Below are 19,430 nucleotides of genomic sequence, written 5' to 3'. Positions count from 1 at the left end.
TGTTGCTGCTTATTGTGTCATGTTGCTGCTTATTGTGTCGTGTTGCTGTTTATTGCTTTGTGTTTCTTATTGTGTCATGTTGCTGCTAATTGTGTCATATTGCTGTTTATTGTTTCGTGTTGGTGCTTATTTTGTCGCGTTGCAGCTTATTGTGTCTTCTTGTTGCTTATTGTGTCGTGTTGCTGCTTATTGTGGCGTGTTGTTGCTTTTTTTGTTGTGTTGCTTATTGTCTCATGTTGCGCAATATCGTCTCGTGTTGTTGCTTATTGTGTCGTGTTGCTGCTTATTGTTTCGTGTTGTTGCTTATTGTGTTGTGTTGCTGCTTATTGAGTCGTGTTGTTCCTTATTTTGTCGTGTTGCTCATTGTCTCGTGTTGCGCACTATTGTCTCGTGTTGCTGCTTATTGTTTCGTGTTGTTGCTTATTGTGTCGTGTTGCTGCTTATTGTTTCGTGTTGTTGCTTAGTGTGTTGTGTTGTGGCTCATTGTGTAATGTTGTTCCTTATTTTGTCGTGTTGCTCATTGTCTCGTGTTGCGCACTATTGTCTCATGTTGTTGCTTATTGTGTCGTGTTGCTGCTTATTGTTTCGTGTTGTTGCTTATTGTGTTGTGTTGCAGCTTATTGTGTCGTGTTGTTCCTTATTTTGTCGTGTTGCTCATTGTCTCGTGTTGTTGCTCATTGTGTCGTGTTGCGCACAATTGTCTCGTTTTGTTGCTTATTGTGTCGGGTTGCTGCTTATTGTGTCGTGTTGTTGCTCATTGTGTCGGGTTGCTGCTTATTGTCTCGTGTTGTTGCTCATTGTGTCGTGTTGCTGCTTATTGTGTCGTGTTGTTGCTTATTGTGTCGTTTTGCTGCTTATTGTTTCGTGTTGTTGCTCATTGTCTCGTTTTGCGCACTATTGTGTCGTCTTGTTGCTTATTGCTTCGTGTTTCTTATTGTGTCATGTTGCTGCTAATTGTGTCGTGTTGCTGTTTATTGCTTCGTGTTGCTGCTTATTGTGTCGCGTTGCAGCTTATTGTGTCTTGTTGTTGCTTATTGTGTCGTGTTGCTGCTTATTGTGGCGTGTTGTTGCTTTTTTTGTTGTGTTGCTTATTGTCTCGTGTTGCGCAATATCGTCTCGTGTTGTTGCTTATTGTGTCGTGTTGCTGCTTATTGTTTCGTGTTGTTGCTTATTGTGTTGTGTTGCTGCTTATTGAGTCGTGTTGTTCCTTATTTTGTCGTGTTGCTCATTGTCTCGTGTTGCGCACAATTGTCTCGTTTTGTTGCTTATTGTGTCGGGTTGCTGCTTATTGTGTCGTGTTGTTGCTCATTGTGTCGTGTTGCTGCTTATTGTTTCGTGTTGTTGCTTAGTGTGTTGTGTTGTGGCTTATTGTGTCGTGTTGTTCCTTATATTGTCGTGTTGCTCATTGTCTCGTGTTGCGCACTATTGTCTCGTGTTCTTGCTTATTGTGTCGTGTTGCATCTTATTGTGTCGTGTTGTTGCTTATTGTGTCGTGTTGCTGCTTATTGTTTCATGTTGTTGCTTATTGTGTTGTGTTGCTGCTTATTGTGTCGTGTTGTTTCTTATTGTGTTGTGTTGCTGCTTATTGTTTCGTGTTGCTGCTTATTGTATCGTGTTGTTGCTTATTGTGTCGTGTTTCTGCTTATTGTTTCGTGTTGTTGCTCATTGTCTCGTTTTGCGCACTATTGTGTCGTCTTGTTGCTTATTGTGTTGTGTTGCTGCTTATTGTCTCATGTTTTTGCTTAGTGTGTCGTGTTGCTGCTTATTGTGTCACGTTGCAGCTTATTGTGTCGTGTTGTTGCTTATTGTGTCGTGTTGCTGTTTATTGTGGCATGTTGTTGCTTTTTTTGTTGTGTTGCTTATTGTCTCGTGTTGCGCAATATTGTCCCATGTTGTGGCTTATTGTGTCGTGTTGCTGCTTATTGTTTCGTGTTGTTGCTTATTGTGTTGTGTTTCTGCTTATTGTCTCGTGATGCTTACTGTGTCGTGTTGCTGCTTATTGTCTCGTGTTGTTGCTTATTGTGTTGTGTTGCTGCTTATTGTGTCGTGTTGTTACTTATTTTGTCTTGTTGCTCATTGTCTCGTGTTGCGCACTATTGTCTCGTGTTGCTGCTTATTGTCTCATGTTGTTGCTTATTGTGTCGTGTTGTTGCTAATTGTGTCGTGTTGCTGCTTATTGTGTCGTGTTGCTGCTTATTGTGTCGTGTTGCTGTTTATTGCTTTGTGTTTCTTATTGTGTCATGTTGCTGCTAATTGTGTCGTGTTGCTGTTTATTGCTTCGTGTTGCTGCTTATTGTGTCGCGTTGCAGCTTATTGTGTCGTGTTGTTGCTTATTGTGTCGTGTTGCTGCTTATTGTGTCGCGTTGCGGCTTATTGTGTCGTGTTGTTGCTTATTGTGTCGTGTTGCTGCTTATTGTGGCATGTTGTTGCTTTTTTTGTTGTGTTGCGTATTGTCTCGTGTTGATGTTTATTGCTTCGTGTTGCTGCTTATTGTGTCGCGTTGCTGCTTATTGTGTCGTGTTGTTGTTTAATGTGTCGTGTTGCTGCTTATTGTGGCATGTTGTTGCTTTTTTTGTTGTGTTGCTTATTGTCTCGTGTTGCGCAATATTGTCTCATGTTGTTGCTTATTGTGTCGTGTTGCTGCTTAATGTGTCATGTTGCTGCTTACTGTCTCGTGTTGCTTATTGTGTCGTGTTGCTGCTTATTGTCTCGTGTTGTTGCTTATTGTATCGTGTTTCTGCTTATTGTCTCGTGTTGTTGCTTATTGTATCGTGTTTCTGCTTATTGTGGCATGTTGTTGCTTTTTTTGTTGTGTTGCGTATTGTCTCGTGTTGATGTTTATTGCTTCGTGTTGCTGCTTATTGTGTCGCGTTGCTGCTTATTGTGTCGTGTTGTTGTTTAATGTGTCGTGTTGCTGCTTATTGTGGCATGTTGTTGCTTTTTTTGTTGTGTTGCTTATTGTCTCGTGTTGCGCAATATTGTCTCATGTTGTTGCTTATTGTGTCGTGTTGCTGCTTAATGTGTCGTGTTGCTGCTTACTGTCTCGTGTTGCTTATTGTGTCGTGTTGCTGCTTATTGTCTCGTGTTGTTGCTTATTGTATCGTGTTTCTGCTTATTGTCTCGTGTTGTTGCTTATTGTATCGTGTTTCTGCTTATTGTCTCGTGTTGTTCCTTTTTTTGTCATGTTGCTCATTGTCTCGTGTTGCTGCTTATTGTGTCGTGTTGTTGCTTGTTGAGTCGTATTGCTGCTTATTGTGTTTTTCTGTTGCTTATTGTCTCGTGTTGCTTATTGTGTCTTGTTGTTGCTTATTGTGTCGTGTTGTTGCTTATTGTCTCGTGTTGCTGATTATTGTGTCGTGTTGCTGCTAATTGTGTCGTGTTGCTGTTTATTTCTTCGTTTTTCTTATTTTGTCATGTTGCTGCTAATTGTGTCGTGTTGCTGTTTATTGCTTCGTGTTGCTGCTTATTGTGTCGTGTTGCTGTTTATTGCTTCGTGTTTCTTATTGTGTCATGTTGCTGCTAATTGTGTCGTATTGCTGTTTATTTCTTCGTGTTTCTTATTGTGTCATGTTGCTGCTAATTGTGGCATGTTGTTGCTTTTTTTGTTGTGTTGCTTATTGTCTCGTGTTGCGCAATATTGTCTCATGTCGTGGCTTATTGTGTCGTGTTGTTGCTTATTGTTTCGTGTCTGCTTATTGTGTTGTGTTGCTGCTTATTGTGTCGTGTTGTTGCTTATTGTCTCGTGTTGTTGCTTATTGTGTCGTCTTCCTGCTTATTGTTTCGTGTTGTTGCTTATTGTGTTGTGTTGCTTCTTATTGTCTCGTGTTGTTGCTTATTGTTTCGTGTTGCTGCTTATTGTGTCGTGTTGTTGCTTATTGTCTCATGTTGCTTATTGTGTCGTGTTTCTGCTTATTGTATCGTGTTTCTGCTTATTGTCTCATGTTGCTTATTGTGTCGTGTTGCTGCTTATTGTGTCGTGTTGCTGCTTATTGTGTCGTGTTGTTGCTTATTGTGTCGTGTTGCTGCTTTTTGTGTCGTGTTGCCCCCTTTTTGTTTTGTGTTGCTGTTTATTGCCTCGTGTTGCTTATTGTGTCATGTTGCTTCTGATTGTGTCATGTTGTTGCTTATTGTGTCGTGTTGTTGCTTATTGTGTCGTGTTGTTGTTTATTGTGTCGTGTTGTTGTTTATTGTGACGTGTTGTTGCTTTTATGTCGTGTTGCTGCTTATTGTTTCGTGTTGCTTATTGTGTCGTGTTGCTCGTTGTGTTATATTGCTCTTTATTGTGTCGTGTTGCTGCTTATTATGTCGTGTTGCTGCTAATTGTGTCGTGTTGCTGTTTATTGCCTCGTGTTCCTTATTGTGTCATGTTGCTTCTGATTGTGTCGTGTTGTTGCTTATCGTGTCGTGTTTTTGCTGATTGTTTCATGTTGTTGCTTTTGTGTCGTGTTGCTGCTTATTGTGTCGTGTTGCTGCCTATTGTGTCGTCTTGCTGCTCATTGTGTTGTGTTGCTTATTGTCTCGTGTTGTTTTTGTGTCGTGTTGCTTATTGTCTCGTGTTGCTCGTTGTATCATGTTGCTTCTGATTGTGTCGTGTTGCTGCTTATAGTGTCGTGTTGCTTATTGTGTCGTGTTGCTGTTCATTGTGTCGTGTTGCTTATTGTCACGTGTTGCTCGTTGTGTCATGTTGTTGCTTATTGTGTCGTGTTGCTGCTTAATGTGTCGTCTTGCTGCTTATTGTGTCGTCTAGCTGCTTATTGTGTTGTGTTGCTTATTGTCTCGTGTTGTTAATGTGTCGTGTTGCTTATTGTCTCGTGTTGCTCGTTGTGTCATGTTGCTTCTGATTGTGTCGTGTTGTTGCTTATTCTGTTGTGTTTTTGCTTATTGTGTCGTGTTGCTGCTCATTGTGTCATGTTGCTTATTTTCTCTTGTTGCTCGTTGTGTCGTGTTGTTGCTTATTGTGTCGTGTTGTTGTTTATTGTATCTTGTAACTGCTTATTGTGTCATGTTGTTGCTCGTTGTGTCGTGTTGCTGCTTATAGTGTCGTGTTGCTGTTTATTGCCTCATGTTATACATTGTGTCGTGTTGCTGCTTATTGTGTCGTGTTGTTGCTTATTGTGTCGTGTTGTTGCTTATTGTGTCGTGTTGCTGCTTATTGTCTCGTGTTGTTGCTCGTTGTGTCATATTGCTCTTTATTGTGTCGTGTTGCTACTTATTATGTCATGTTGCTGCTAATTGTGTCATGCTGCTGTTTATTGCCTCTTGGTGCTTATTGTGTCATGTTGCTTCTGATTGTGTCGTGTTGCTGCTTATTGTTTCGTGTTGTTGCTTTTGTGTCGTGTTGCTGCTTATTGTATCGTGTTGCTGCTTATTGTGTCGTCTTGCTGCTTATTGTGTCGCGTACTGGATAATTGTGTCGTGTTGCTGCTTACTGTGTCGTGTTGCTTATTGTCTCGTGTTGCTCATTGTCTCCTGTTGCGGACTATATTCTCGTGTTGTTGCTCATTGTGTCTTGTTGCTGTTTATTGCCTCATGTTGCATATTGTGTCATGTTGCTGCTTATAGTTTCGTGTTGCTTATTGTGTCGTGTTGCTGCTCATTGTGTCGTGTTGCTTATTGTCTCGTGTTGCTTGTTTTGTCATGTTGTTGCTTATTGCGTCGTGTTGTTGCTTATTGTGTCGTGTTGCTGCTTCTTGTGTCGTGTTGTTGCTTATTGTGTCGTGTTGCTGCTTATTGTGTTGTGTTGCCGTTTATTACCTCGTGTTGCTTATTGTGTCACGTTGCTGCTCATTGTCCCGTGTTTTTGCTTATTGTGTCGTGTTGCTGCTTATTGTGTCGTGTTGTAGCTTATTGTGTCGTGTTGTTGCTTATTGTGTCGTGCTGCTGCTTATTGTGTCGTGTTGCTGCCTATTTGTTTTCTGTTGCTGTTTATTGCCTCTTGTTGCTTATTGTGTCATGTTGCTTCTGATTGTGTCGTGTTGTTGCTTAATGTGTCATGTTGCTTCTGATTGTGTCGTGTTGCTGCTTATTATGTCGTGTTGCTTATTGTCTCGTGTTGCTCGTTGTGTCATATTGCTCTTTATTGTGTCGTGTTGATGCTTATTATGTCCTGTTGCTGCTAATTGTGTCGGGTTGCTGTTTATTGCCTCATGTTGCTTATTGTGTCATGTTGCTTCTGATTGTGTTGTGTTGTTGTTTATTGTGTCGTGTTTTTGATTATTGTTTCGTTTTGTTGCTTTTGTGTCATGTTGTGCTTATTGTGTCGTGTTCTGGCTTATTGTGTCATGTTGGTGCTTACTGTGTCGTGTTGCTTTTTGTGTCGTGTTGCTGCTCATTGTGTCATGTTGCTTATTGTCTCGTGTTGCTCGTTGTGTAATGTTGTTGCTTATTTTGTCATGTTGTTGCTTATTGTGTCGTGTTGCTGCTTATTGTGTCGTGTTGCTGCTTATTGTCTCGTGTTGCTGCTTATTTTGTCGCGTTGCGGCTTATTGTGTCGTGTTGCGGACTATTGTCTCGTGTTGTTGCTCATTTTGTCGTGTTGCTGCTTCTTGTGTCGCATTGCTGTTTATTGTGTCGTGTTGCTGCTCATTGTGTCGTGTTGCTTATTGTCTCATGTTGCTCGTTGTGTCGTGTTGTTGCTCATTGTGTCGTGTTGTTGCTTATTGTGTCGTGTTCTTGCTTCTTTTGTCGTGTTGTTGCTTATTGTGTCGTGTTGTTGCTCGTTGTGTCGTGTTCTTGCTTATTTTCCCGTGTTGTTGCTTATTGTGTCGTGTTGCTTATTGTCTGGTGTTGCTCGTTGTGTCATATTGCTCTTTATTGTGTCGTGTTGCTGCTTATTATGTCGTGTTGCTGCTAATTGTGTCGTCTTGCTGTTTATTGCCTCTTGGTGCTTATTGTGTCATGTTGCTTCTGATTGTGTCGTGTTGTTGCTTTTTGTGTCGTGTTTTTGCTTATTGTGTCGTGTTCTGGCTTATTGTTTCATGTTGCTGCTTACTGTGTCGTGTTGCTTATTGCCTCATGTTGCAAATTGTGTCGTGTTGCTGCTTATAGTGTCGTGTTGCTCATTGTGTCGTGTTGCTTATTGTGTCGTGTTGCTCGTTGTGTCATGTTGAAGCTCATTGTGTCGTGTTGCTTATTCTCTCGTGTTGCTCGTTGTGTCGTGTTGTTGCTTATTGTGTCGTGTTGTTGCTTATTGTGTCGTGTTGTTGCTTATTGTGTCGTGTTGCTGCTCAATGTGTCGTGTTGCTTATTGCCTTGTGTTGCTCGTTGTGTCATGTTGTTGCTTATTGTGTCGTGTTGTTGCTTATTGTGTCGTGTTGCTGCTTATTGTCTCGTGGTGCTGCTTATTTTGTCGCGTTGCGGCTTATTGTGTCGTGTTGCTTATTGTCTCGTGTCGCTTATTGTGTCGTATTGTGGACTATTGTCTCGTGTTGTTGCTCATTTTGTCGTGTTGCTGCTTCTTGTGTCGCGTTGCTGTTTATTGTGTCGTGTTGCTGCTCATTGTGTCGTGTTGCTTATTGTCTCGTGTTGCTCCTTGTGTCGTGTTGTTGCTTATTGTTTCGTGTTGTTGCTTTTGTGTCGTGTTGCTGCTTTATGTGTCGTGTTGCTGCTTATTGTGTCGTCTTGCTGTTTATTGTGTCGTCTTGCTGCTTATTGTGTCGTGTACTGGATTATTGTGTCGTGTTGCTCGTTGTGTCATATTGCTCTTTATTGTGTCTTGTTGTTGCTTATTGTGTCGTCTTCTGGCTTATTGTGTCATGTTGCTGCTTACTATGTCGTGTTGTTTATTGTCTCATGTTGCTTATTGTCTCGGTTTGCGGACTATCTTCTCGTGTTGCTGCTTATTATGTCGTGTTGCTGTTACTTGTGTCGTGTTGCTGTTTATTGCCTCGTGTTGCTTATTGTGTCATGTTGCTTCTGATTGTGTCGTGTTGTTGCTTATTGTGTCGTGTTTTTGATTATTGTTTCGTGTTGTTGCTTTTGTGTTGTACGGCTGCTTATTGAGTCGTGTTGCTGCTTATTGTGTCGTGTTCTGGCTTATTGTGTCAAGTTGCTGCTTACTGTGTCGTGTTGCTTATTGTCTCGTGTTGCTGTTTATTGCCTCATGTTGCAAATTGTGTCGTGTTGCTGCTCATAGTGTCGTGTTGCTTATTGTCTCGTGTTGCTCGTTGTGTCATGTTGTTGCTTATTGTGTCGTGTTGCGGCTTATTGTGTCGTGTTGCTTATTGTCTCGTGTTGCTCGTTGTGTCGTGTTGTTGCTTATTGTCTCGTATTCTTGCTTATTTTGTCGTGTTGTTGCTTATTGTCTCGTGTTGTTGCTTATTGTGTAGTGTTTTTGCTTATTGTGTCGTGTTGCTGCTTATTGTCTCGTGTTGCTGCTTATTTTGTCGCGTTGCGGCTTATTGTGTCGTGTTGCTTATTGTCTCGTGTTGCTCGTTGTGTCGTGTTGCTGCTTATTGTGTCGTGTTGTTGCTTATTGTCTCGTATTCTTGCTTATTTTGTCGTGTTGTTGCTTATTGTGTCGTGTTGTTGCTTATTGTGACGTGTTGTTGCTTATTGTTTCATGTTGTTGCTTTTGTGTCGTCTTGCTGCTTATTGTGTTGTGTTGCTCGTTGTGTCATATTGCTCTTTATTCTGTCTTGTTGTTGCTTATTGTGTCTTGTTCTGGCTTATTGTGTCATGTTGCTGCTTACTGTGTCGTGTTGCTTATTGTCTCGTGTTGCTTATTGTTTCGTGTTGCAGACTATCTTCTCGTGTTGCTGCTTATTGTGTCGTGTTGCTGTTTATTGCCTCATGTTGCATATTTTGTCGTGTTGCTGCTTTTAGTTTCGTGTTGCTTATTGTGTCGTGTTGCTGCTCATTGTGTCGTGTTCTTGCCTATTTTGTCGTGTTGTTGCTTATTGTCTCGTGTTGTTGTTTATTGTGTCGTGTTGCTTATTGTCTCGTGTTGCGGACTATCTTCTCGTGTTGCTGCTTATTATGTCGTGTTGCTGCTACTTGTGTCGTGTTGCTGTTTATTGCCTCGTGTTGCTTATTGTGTCATGTTGCTTCTGATTGTGTCGTGTTGTTAATTATTGTGTCGTGTTTTTGCTTATTGTTTCGTGTTGTTGCTTTTGTGTCGTGCGGCTGCTTATTGTTTCGTGTTGCTGCTTATTGTGTCGTGTTCTGGCTTATTGTGTCATGTTGCTGCTTACTGTGTCGTGTTGCAAATTGTGTCGTGTTGCTGCTAATAGTGTCGTGTTGCTTATTGTGTCGTGTTGCTGCTCATTGTGTCGTGTTGCTTATTGTCTCGTGTTGCTGCTTATTTTGTCGCGTTGCGGCTTATTGTGTCGTGTTGCTTATTGTCTCGTGTTGCTGCTTATTTTGTCGCGTTGCTGCTTATTGTCTCGTGTTGCTTATTGTGTCGTGTTGCGGACTATTGTCTTGTGTTGTTGCTCATTTTGTAGTGTTGCTGCTTCTTGTGTCGCGTTGCTGTTTATTGTGTCGTGTTGCTGCTCATTGTGTCGTGTTGCTTATTGTCTCGTGTTGCTCGTTGTGTCGTGTTGTTGCTTATTGTGTCGTGTTGTTGCTTATTGTGTCGTGTTCTTGATTATTTTGTCGTGTTGTTGCTTATTGTGTCGTGTTCTTGCTCATTTTGTCGTGTTGTTGCTTATTGTGTCGTGTTGTTGCTTATTGTGACGTGTTGTTGCTTATTGTGTCGTGTTGTCACTCATTGTGTCGTGTTGTTGCTTATTGTGTCGTGTTGCTGCTTATTGTGTCGTGTTGTTGCTCATTGTGTCGTGTTGCTGCTTATTGTGTAGCGTTGCTGCTTATTGTGTCGTGTTGCTGCTTACTGTGTCATGCTGCTTATTGTCTGGTGTTGCTTATTGTCCCGTGTTGTTATTGTGTCGTGTTGCTGCTCATTGTGTCGTGTTGCTTATTGTCTCGTGTTGCTCGTTGTGTCATGTTGCTGCTTATTGTGTCGTGTTGTTGCTTATTGTGTCGTGTTGTTGCTTATTGTGTCGTGTTGCTGCTTATTGTGTTGTGTTGTTGTTTATTACCTCGTTTTGCTTATTTTGTCACGTTGCTCCTTATTGTGTTGTGTTGCTGTTTATTACCACGTGTTGCTTATTGTGTCATGTTGCTTCTGATTGTGTCATGTTGTTGCTTATTGTTTCGTGTTCTGGCTTATGGTGTTGTGTTGCTGCTTATTGTGTCGTGTTGCTTATAGTCTCGTGTTGCTTATTGTCTCGTGTTGCGGACTATCTTCTCGTGTTGTTGCTTATTGTGTCGTGTTGCTGCTCATTGTGTTGTGCTGCTTTTTGTCTCGTGTTGTTATTGTGTCGTGTTGCTGCTTATAGTGTCGTGTTGCTTATTGTGTCGTGTTTCTTCTCATTGTGTCGTGTTGCTTATTGTCTCGTGTTGTTCGTTGTGTCATGTTGTTGCTTATTGTGTCGTGTTGCTGCTTATTGTGTTGTGTTGCTGTTTATTACCCCGTGTTGCTTATTGTGTCACGTTGCTCCTCATTGTCCCGTGTTGTTGCTTATTGTGTTGTGTTGTTGCTTATTGTGTCGTGTTGTTGCTTATTGTTTCGTCTTTTAGCTTTTGTGTCGTGTTGCTGCTTAATTTGTCGTGTTGCTGCTTATTGTGTCGTGTTCTTGCTCATTTTGTCGTGTTGTTGCTTATTGTGTCGTGTTGTTGCTTATTGTGACGTGTTGTTGCTTATTGTGTCGTGTTGTCACTCATTGTGTCGTGTTGTTGCTTATTGTGTCGTGTTGCTGCTTATTGTGTCGTGTTGTTGCTCATTGTGTCGTGTTGCTGCTTATTGTGTAGCGTTGCTGCTTATTGTGTCGTGTTGCTGCTTACTGTGTCATGCTGCTTATTGTCTGGTGTTGCTTATTGTCCCGTGTTGTTATTGTGTCGTGTTGCTGCTCATTGTGTCGTGTTGCTTATTGTCTCGTGTTGCTCGTTGTGTCATGTTGCTGCTTATTGTGTCGTGTTGTTGCTTATTGTGTCGTGTTGTTGCTTATTGTGTCGTGTTGCTGCTTATTGTGTTGTGTTGTTGTTTATTACCTCGTTTTGCTTATTTTGTCACGTTGCTCCTTATTGTGTTGTGTTGCTGTTTATTACCACGTGTTGCTTATTGTGTCATGTTGCTTCTGATTGTGTCATGTTGTTGCTTATTGTTTCGTGTTCTGGCTTATGGTGTTGTGTTGCTGCTTATTGTGTCGTGTTGCTTATAGTCTCGTGTTGCTTATTGTCTCGTGTTGCGGACTATCTTCTCGTGTTGTTGCTTATTGTGTCGTGTTGCTGCTCATTGTGTTGTGCTGCTTTTTGTCTCGTGTTGTTATTGTGTCGTGTTGCTGCTTATAGTGTCGTGTTGCTTATTGTGTCGTGTTTCTTCTCATTGTGTCGTGTTGCTTATTGTCTCGTGTTGTTCGTTGTGTCATGTTGTTGCTTATTGTGTCGTGTTGCTGCTTATTGTGTTGTGTTGCTGTTTATTACCCCGTGTTGCTTATTGTGTCACGTTGCTCCTCATTGTCCCGTGTTGTTGCTTATTGTGTTGTGTTGTTGCTTATTGTGTCGTGTTGTTGCTTATTGTTTCGTCTTTTAGCTTTTGTGTCGTGTTGCTGCTTAATTTGTCGTGTTGCTGCTTATTGTGTCGTGTTGCCTTTTGTCTCGTGTTGCTCGTTGTGTCATATTGCTCTTTATTGAGTCGTGTTGCTGCTTATTATGTTGTGTTGCTGCTAATTGTGTCGTGTTGCTGTTTATTGCCTCGTGGTGCTTATTGTGTCATGTTGCTGCTTATTGTGTCGTGTTGCTGCTTATTGTGTTGTCTTGCTGTTTATTACCTCGTGTTGCTTATTGTGTCACGCTGCTGCTCATTGTCCCGTGTTGTTGCTTATTGTGTCGTGTTGCTGCTTATTGTGTCGTGTTGTTGCTTATTGTGTCGTGTTGCTGCTTATTGTGTCATGTTGCTTCTGATTGTGTCGTGTTGTTGCTTATTGTGTCGTGTTGTTGCTTATTGTTTCGTCTTGTTGCTTTTGTGTCGTGTTGCTGCTTATTGTGTCATGTTGCTTCTGATTGTGTCGTGTTGTTGCTTATTATGTCCTGTTTTTGCTTATTTTTTCGTGTTGTTGCTTCTGTGTCGTGTTCTGGCTTATTGTGTCATGTTGCTGCTCACTGTGTCGTGTTGCTTATTGTCTCGTGTTGCTGTTTATTGTCTCATGTTGCAAATTGTGTCGTATTGCTGCTCATTGTGTCGTGTTGCTTATTGTCTCGCGTTGCTCGTTGTGTCATGTTGTTGCTTATTCTGTCGTGTTTTTGCTTATTGTGTCGTGTTGCTGCTTATTGTGTCGTGTTGCTAGTTATTGTCTCGTGTTGCTGCTTATTTTGTAGCTTTGCGGCTTATTGTGTCGTGTTGCTTATTGTCTTGTCTTGCTTATTGTGTCGTGTTGCTTATTGTGTCGTGTTGCGGACTATTGTCTTGTGTTGTTGCTCATTTTGTCGTGTTGCTGCTTCTTGTGTCGCGTTGCTGTTTATTGTGTCGTGTTGCTGCTCATTGTGTCGTGTTGCTTATTGTCTCGTGTTGCTCGTTGTGTCGTGTTGTTGCTTATTGTGTCGTGTTGTTGCTTATTGTGTCGTGTTCTTGATTATTTTGTCGTGTTGTTGCTTATTGTGTCGTGTTCTTGCTCATTTTGTCGTGTTGTTGCTTATTGTGTCGTGTTGTTGCTTATTGTGACGTGTTGTTGCTTATTGTGTCGTGTTGTCGCTCATTGTATCACGATCGCTGCTTACTGTCCCATGTTGTTGCTTATTGTGTCGTGTTGTTGCTTATTGTGTTGTGTTGCTGCTTATTGTGTCGTGTTGCTGCTTATTGTGTCGTGTTGCTGCTTATTGTGTCGTGTTGCTGCTTATTATGTCGTGTTGCTGCTAATTGTGTCGTGTTGCTGTTTATTGCCTCGTGGTGCTTATTGTGTCATGTTGCTTCTGATTGTGTCGTGTTGTTGCTTATTGTGTCGTGTTTTTGTTTATTGTTTCGTGTTGTTGCTTTTGTGTCGTGTTGCTGCTTATTGTGTTGTGTTGCTGCTTATTGTGTCGTCTTGCTTATTGTGTCGTGTTCTGGACTATTGTGTCGTGTTGCTCGTTGTGTCATATTGCTCTTTATTGTGTCGTGTTGTTGCTTATTGTGTTGTGTTGTTGCTTATTGTGTCGTGTTGTTGCTTATTGTTTCGTGTTGTTGCTTTTGTGTCGTGTTGCTGCTTAATGTGTCGTGTTGCTGCTTACTGTGTCGTGTAGCTTATTGTCTCATGTTGCTCATTGTGTCATATTGCTCTTTATTGTGTCGTGTTTCTGCATATTATGTCGTGTTGCTGCCACTTGTGTCGTGTTGCTGTTTATTGCCTCGTGGTGCTTATTGTGTCATGTTGCTTCTGATTGTGTCGTGTTGTTGCTTATTGTGTTGTGTTTTTGCTTATTGTTTCGTGTTGTTGCTTTTGTGTCGTGTTGTTGCTTTTGTGTCGTGTTGCTGCTTATTGTCTCGTGTTGCTGCTTATTGTGTCTTGTTGCTTATTGTGTCGTGTTGCGGACTATTGTATCGTGTTGTTGCTCATTTTGTCGTGTTGCTGCTTCTTGTGTCGCGTTGCTGTTCATTGTGTAGTGTTGCTGCTCATTGTGTCGTGATGCTTATTGTCTCGTGTTGCTCGTTGTGCCGTGTTGTTGCTTATTGTGTCACGATCGCTGCTCATTGTGTCGTGTTGCTTATTGTCTCGTGTTGCTCGTTGTGCCGTGTTGTTGCATATTGTGTCGTGTTGCTGCTTATAGTGTCGTGTTGCTCATTGTTTCATGTTGCTGCTTATTGTCTCGTGTTGCTGCTTATTGTGTCGTGTTGCTTATTGTGTCGTGTTGCGGACTATTGTCTCGTTTTGTAGCTCATTTTGTCGTGTTGCTGCTTCTTGTGTCGCGTTGCTGTTTATTGTGTCGTGTTGCTGCTCATTGAGTCATGTTGCTTATTGTCTCGTGTTGCTCGTTGTGCCGTGTTGTTACTTATTGTGTCGTGTTCTTGCTCATTGTATCACGATCGCTGCTTACTGTCCCATGTTGTTGCTTATTGTGTCGTGTTGCTGTTTATTGTCTCGTGTTGTTGCTTATTGTGTTGTGTTGCTGTTTATTACCACGTGTTGCTTATTGTGTCATGTTGCTTCTGATTGTGTCGTGTTTTTGCTCATTGTTTCGTGTTGTCGCTTTTGTGTCGTGTTGTTGTGGTTTTTGTGTCGTGTTGCTGCTTATTGTGTCGTGTTGCTGCTTATTGTCTCGTGTTGCTGCTTATTGTGTCGTGTTGCTTATTGTGTCGTGTTGCGGACTATTGTCTCGTGTTGTTGCTCATTTTGTCGTGTTGCTGCTTCTTGTGTCGTGTTGCTGCTCATTGTGTCGTGTTGCTTATTGTCTCGTGTTGCTCGTTGTGCCGTGTTGTTGCTTATTGTGTCGTGTTGCTGCTTATTGTGTGATGTTGCTGCTTATTGTCTCGTGTTGCTGCTTATTGTGTCGTGTTGCTTATTGTGTCGTGTTGCGGACTATTGTCTCGTGTTGTTGCTCATTTTGTCGTGTTGCTGCTTCTTGTGTCGTGTTGCTGCTCATTGTGTCGTGTTGCTTATTGTCTCGTGTTGCTCGTTGTGCCGTGTTGTTGCATATTGTGTCGTGTTGCTGCTTATAGTGTCGTGTTACTCATTGTGTCATTTTGCTGCTCATTGTGTTGTGTTGCTTATTGTCTCGTGTTGCTCGTTTTGCCGTGTTGTTGCTTATTGTGTCGTGTTATTGCTTATTGTGTCATGTTGCTGCTCATTGTGTTGTGTTGCTTATTGTCTCGTGTTGTCATTGTGTCGTGCTGCTGCTTATTGTGTCGTGTTGCGGACTATTGTCTCGTGTTGTTGCTCATTTTGTCGTGTTGCTGCTTCTTGTGTTGCGTTGCTGTTCATTGTGTCGTGTTGCTGCTCATTGTGTCGTGTTGCTTTTTGTCTCGTGTTGCTCGTTGTGCCGTGTTGTTGCTTATTGTGTCGTGTTGTTGCTTATTGTGTCGTGTTCTTGCTCATTGTATCACAATCGCTGCTTACTGTCCCATGTTGTTGCTTATTGTGTCGTGTTGTTGCTTATTGTGTTGTGTTGCTGCTTATTGTGTCGTGTTGCTGCTTATTGTGTCGTGTTGCTGCTAATTGTGTCGTGTTGCTGCTTATTGTGTTGTGTTGCTGTTTATTGTGTCGTGTTGCTGCTCATTGTGTCATGTTGCTTATTGTCTCGTGTTGCTCGTTGTGCCGTGTTGTTGCTTATTGTGTCGTGTTGTTGCTTATTGTGTCGTGTTGTTGCTTATTGTTTCGTGTTCTTGCTCATTGTATCACGATCGCTGCTTACTGTCCCATGTTGTTGCTTATTGTGTCGTGTTGCTATTTATTGTCTCGTGTTGTTGCTTATTGTGTTGTGTTGCTTCTGAATGTGTCGTGTTTTTGCTTATTGTTTCGTGTTGTTGCTTTTGTGTCGTGTTGTTGCTTTTGTGTCGTGTTGCTGCTTATTGTGTCGTGTTGCTGCTTATTGTCTCGTGTTGCTGCTTATTGTGTCGTGTTGCTTATTGTGTCGTGTTGCTGCTTCTTGTGTCGTGTTGCTGCTCATTGTGTCGTGTTGCTTATTGTCTCGTGTTGCTCGTTGTGCCGTGTTGTTGCTTATTGTGTCGTGTTGCTGCCTATTGTGTCATGTTGCTGCTTATTGTCTCGTGTTGTTGCTCATTTTGTCGTGTTGCTGCTTCTTGTGTCGTGTTGCTGCTCATTGTGTCGTGTTGCTTATTGTCTCGTGTTGCTCGTTGTGCCGTGTTGTTGCATATTGTGTCATGTTGCTGCTCATTGTGTTGTGTTGCTTATTGTCTCGTGTTGTCATTGTGTCGTGCTGCTGCTTATTGTGTCGTGTTGCGGACTATTGTCTCGTGTTGTTGCTCATTTTGTCGTGTTGCTGTTTCTTGTGTTGCGTTGCTGTTCATTGTGTCGTGTTGCTGCTCATTGTGTCGTGTTGCTTATTGTGTCGTGTTGCTGCTCATTGTGTCGTGTTGCTTTTTGTCTCGTGTTGCTCGTTGTGTCGTGTTGTTGCTTATTGTGTTGTGTTGCTGCTTATTGTGTCGTGTTGCTGCTTATTGTGTCGTGTTACTGCTTATTGTGTCGTGTTGTTGCTTATTGTGTTGTGTTGCTGCTTATTGTGTCGTGTTGCTGCTTATTGTGTCGTGTTACTGCTTATTGTGTCGTGTTGTTGCTTATTGTGTCGTGTTGCTGCTTATTGTGTCGTGTTGCTGCTTATTGTGTCGTGTTGCTGCTTATTGTGTCGTGTTGCTGCTTATTGTGTTGTGTTGCTGCTTATTGTGTCATGTCGGCTCAGTATTTTTGTTTTGCTGTGACACTTCAGGTCCACCGTAGTTAGGGTTACCAGAGACGTTGCTAGACAGAGCTGTGCTGGGGTCCGGGCCCCCATGACTCCGACACACGTTGTGATGATGCTGCTGTGTTGTTGAGATGGACGACATGAACTTGTTGTGCTTTTGCTGTTTCGGTATCGAAAGCCGATTTGGATGGGTACGGGTGAGCACGCCTCCATAATGCGCCCCCGAGCACGCACCCAGCGCATGTTACGAATGTGTTCAGATGCACACCCTGAAGAACCCCCAACACCCACAAGGCTCCACAAGGCCAGGCAGGTACGCCCCCTGCTGAGACCACGCTGAAGCTATTTCAATCGTTCACAAGAACCGAGAACTTTGTTTTTGCTTCTCAAGGCTGCAAGTTGAAGAAAAATTTTGTTTTTCATCTGATCCATTGCTCCTTCCGGAGAAGCTCCGCCTGCAGCGTGGAGGAGACGCTGCCATGTCTGCTTCATGTGGCTTCTTGTTTAAACACCACATGGAAACATGTTTTTATAACCACCTCCATCAGCTGATTGATCAAAGCAATCTGTTTTACCTGCGCGGAAGCGGCATGTTTCTGCTTCATGTTTTTCCGTGTTAACCACACCCACCTCAAACGTCCAACCAATCACACGATACTTCCAAAAGCCCAGCAAGAAAAATCTTCTGCCAGGCTGGTTGTGTTGAAAACTGTCTTCCATCACGTCTGCGAGAGCAAAATGGAAACATTTTCTTCTCGAGGCCTCAAGAACAAGAACAAAGTTCTGGTTATGTGGAGGATACAGCAGGCTTTACTGCTGCTGACACTCCAACCCCACCTGGTTTAACAAACAGAAAATATGATCCTCCTTTCAAAGTAAATATGGGGAATTTAGAATCTGATCTGATTATTCATGAATATGGATTTAACTTATAAAATGGGTGAGGATAGCCTGAACCTTCTTTCTTCCAGCCAGCAGTAGTTGGGTGTAGGACTGCAGGGTCTTCTCCGAGTTCCAGATGTTTGGTTCTCCTGTCAGCAGGTCGTCTCCTGCTTCCGTCTGGATGAGAACCCTGCATCAGCAGTTCGGCGATGTCTGAGCCCACTATTTGCTGAGACAACAGGAACAAGGTGAGGGAAACCCTGACGATATAATTTAACAGAAAAAGAGAGGCGTCACAAAAACACTAACTCCGTTCTGCCTCCAGAGCAATACCAGCAGCTTCCACAGGAGGGCAGCAGAGCTCTTGTTGCGCAGCCTTTCATCGCTCATGCAGCCTCCTGCTCTCTGCTGAGCAAACTCCATGGCATTAGCTTTGTGCAAATCTTTCCTAAAAACAGACAAAAAGAAGCAGGCAGACGATTAAACACACAAATCTAAAGTATTTTAACTATTTTTCAGAGTAGCTCCGCCAGCAGTACCTGGCTAGAGATCCTGGGAAGTTTCTTATCTCTTGCTGCGCCTGACTTTCACTCAGAATCACCTGCAGAGAGAGATGAACATGCTTCTCCCAAAACCGCAATATCTCTGGAATAATTTCATAAGTTGTGCGTTTAGTTCTGATAATGCAGGTAAAAGTTCAGGTGAACACAACTATAAAGTTCCCCAAAACACACCCACCCCCAATCCACCCCATACACCCCGTAAAACACCACAATCCACCACATACACCCTGTATAACAACTGAATCCACCCCATACACCCCGTATAACAACTGAATCCACCCCATACACCCCGTATAACACCCCAATCTACGCATACACCCTGTATAACACCCCAATGCACCCCATACACCCCGTATAACACCCCAATATACCCATACACCCCATATAGCACCCCAATACACCCCATACACCCCATATAACACCCCAATCCACCCCATACACCCCGTATAACACCCCAATCCACCCATACACCCCCAATAAGACCCCAATCCACCACATAAACCTCATATAACACCCCATTCCAACACATACACCCCATATAACACCCCAATCCACCCATACACCCCGCATAACAAACCAATCCACCACATACACCCCGTATAACACCCCAATCTACGCATACACCCTGTATAACATCCCAATGCACCCCATAAACCCCGTATAACACCCCAATCCACCCCATACACCCCGTATAACACCCCAATCCACCAATACACCCCGTGTAACACCCCAATTCACCCATACACCCTGTATGACACCCCAATCTACCCATACACCCCATGTAACACCCCAATCTTTCCATACACACGGTATAACACCCCAATCTAACACATACACCCCGTATAACACCCAAATCCACCCATACACCCCCTAAAACACCCCAATCCACCCCATACACCCAGTATAACACCCCAATCCACCGATACAACCTGTATGACACCCTAATCTACCCATACATCCCTTAAAACACCCCAATCTAACCAAACACCCTGTATAAAACCCCAATCCACCCAATACACCCCGTATAACACCTCAATCCACCCCATACACCCTGAATAACACCTGAATCCACCTCATACACCCCGTATAACACCCCAATCGACCCATACACCCCGTATAACACCCCAATCCACCCATACACCCTGTATAACACCCCAAACCACCACATACACCCTGTATAACACCCGAATCCACCCCATACACCCCGTAAAACACCCCAATCGACCCATACACCCTGAATAACACCTGAATCCACCCCATACACCCCGTATAAAACCCCAATCGACCCATACACCCCGTATAACACCCCAATCTACCCATACACCCTGTATAACACCCCAATCCACCCATAAACCCCGTATGACACCCCAACCCACCCCATACACCCTGTATAAAACCCCAATCCACCCATAAACCCCGTCTGGCACCCCAATCCACCCCATACACCCCGTATAACACCCCAATCCAACCCATACACCCCGTATAACACCCCAATCTAACCATACACCCTGTATAACACCCCAATGCACCCCATACACCCCGTATAACACCCCAATCTACCCATACACCCTGTATAGCACCCCAATACACCCCATA

General features: G+C 42.9%; 1 protein-coding gene across 1 annotated transcript in view; it reads right to left on the bottom strand.

Annotated features, from left to right (window-relative positions):
- The window catches only part of sec16b (SEC16 homolog B, endoplasmic reticulum export factor), a gene marked incomplete at both ends in the record, with an annotated part of 41,470 nt that extends 22,255 nt beyond the window's left edge, over positions 1-19,215 (bottom strand). Inside the window, 5 exon segments of the mRNA XM_079245731.1 lie at positions 17,347-17,440; positions 17,442-17,500; positions 17,581-17,719; positions 17,811-17,948; positions 19,211-19,215. Coding sequence (XP_079101857.1) covers positions 17,347-17,440; positions 17,442-17,500; positions 17,581-17,719; positions 17,811-17,948; positions 19,211-19,215 — 435 coding nt within the window.
- Positions 19,216-19,430: the final 215 nt, after the last annotated feature.

The sequence above is a fragment of the Telmatherina bonti genome (assembly GCF_933228915.1).
Source record: "Telmatherina bonti genome assembly, chromosome: 8".
Lineage (NCBI taxonomy): Eukaryota > Metazoa > Chordata > Actinopteri > Atheriniformes > Telmatherinidae > Telmatherina > Telmatherina bonti.
This window is presented reverse-complemented; position numbering and strand designations above follow the sequence as displayed.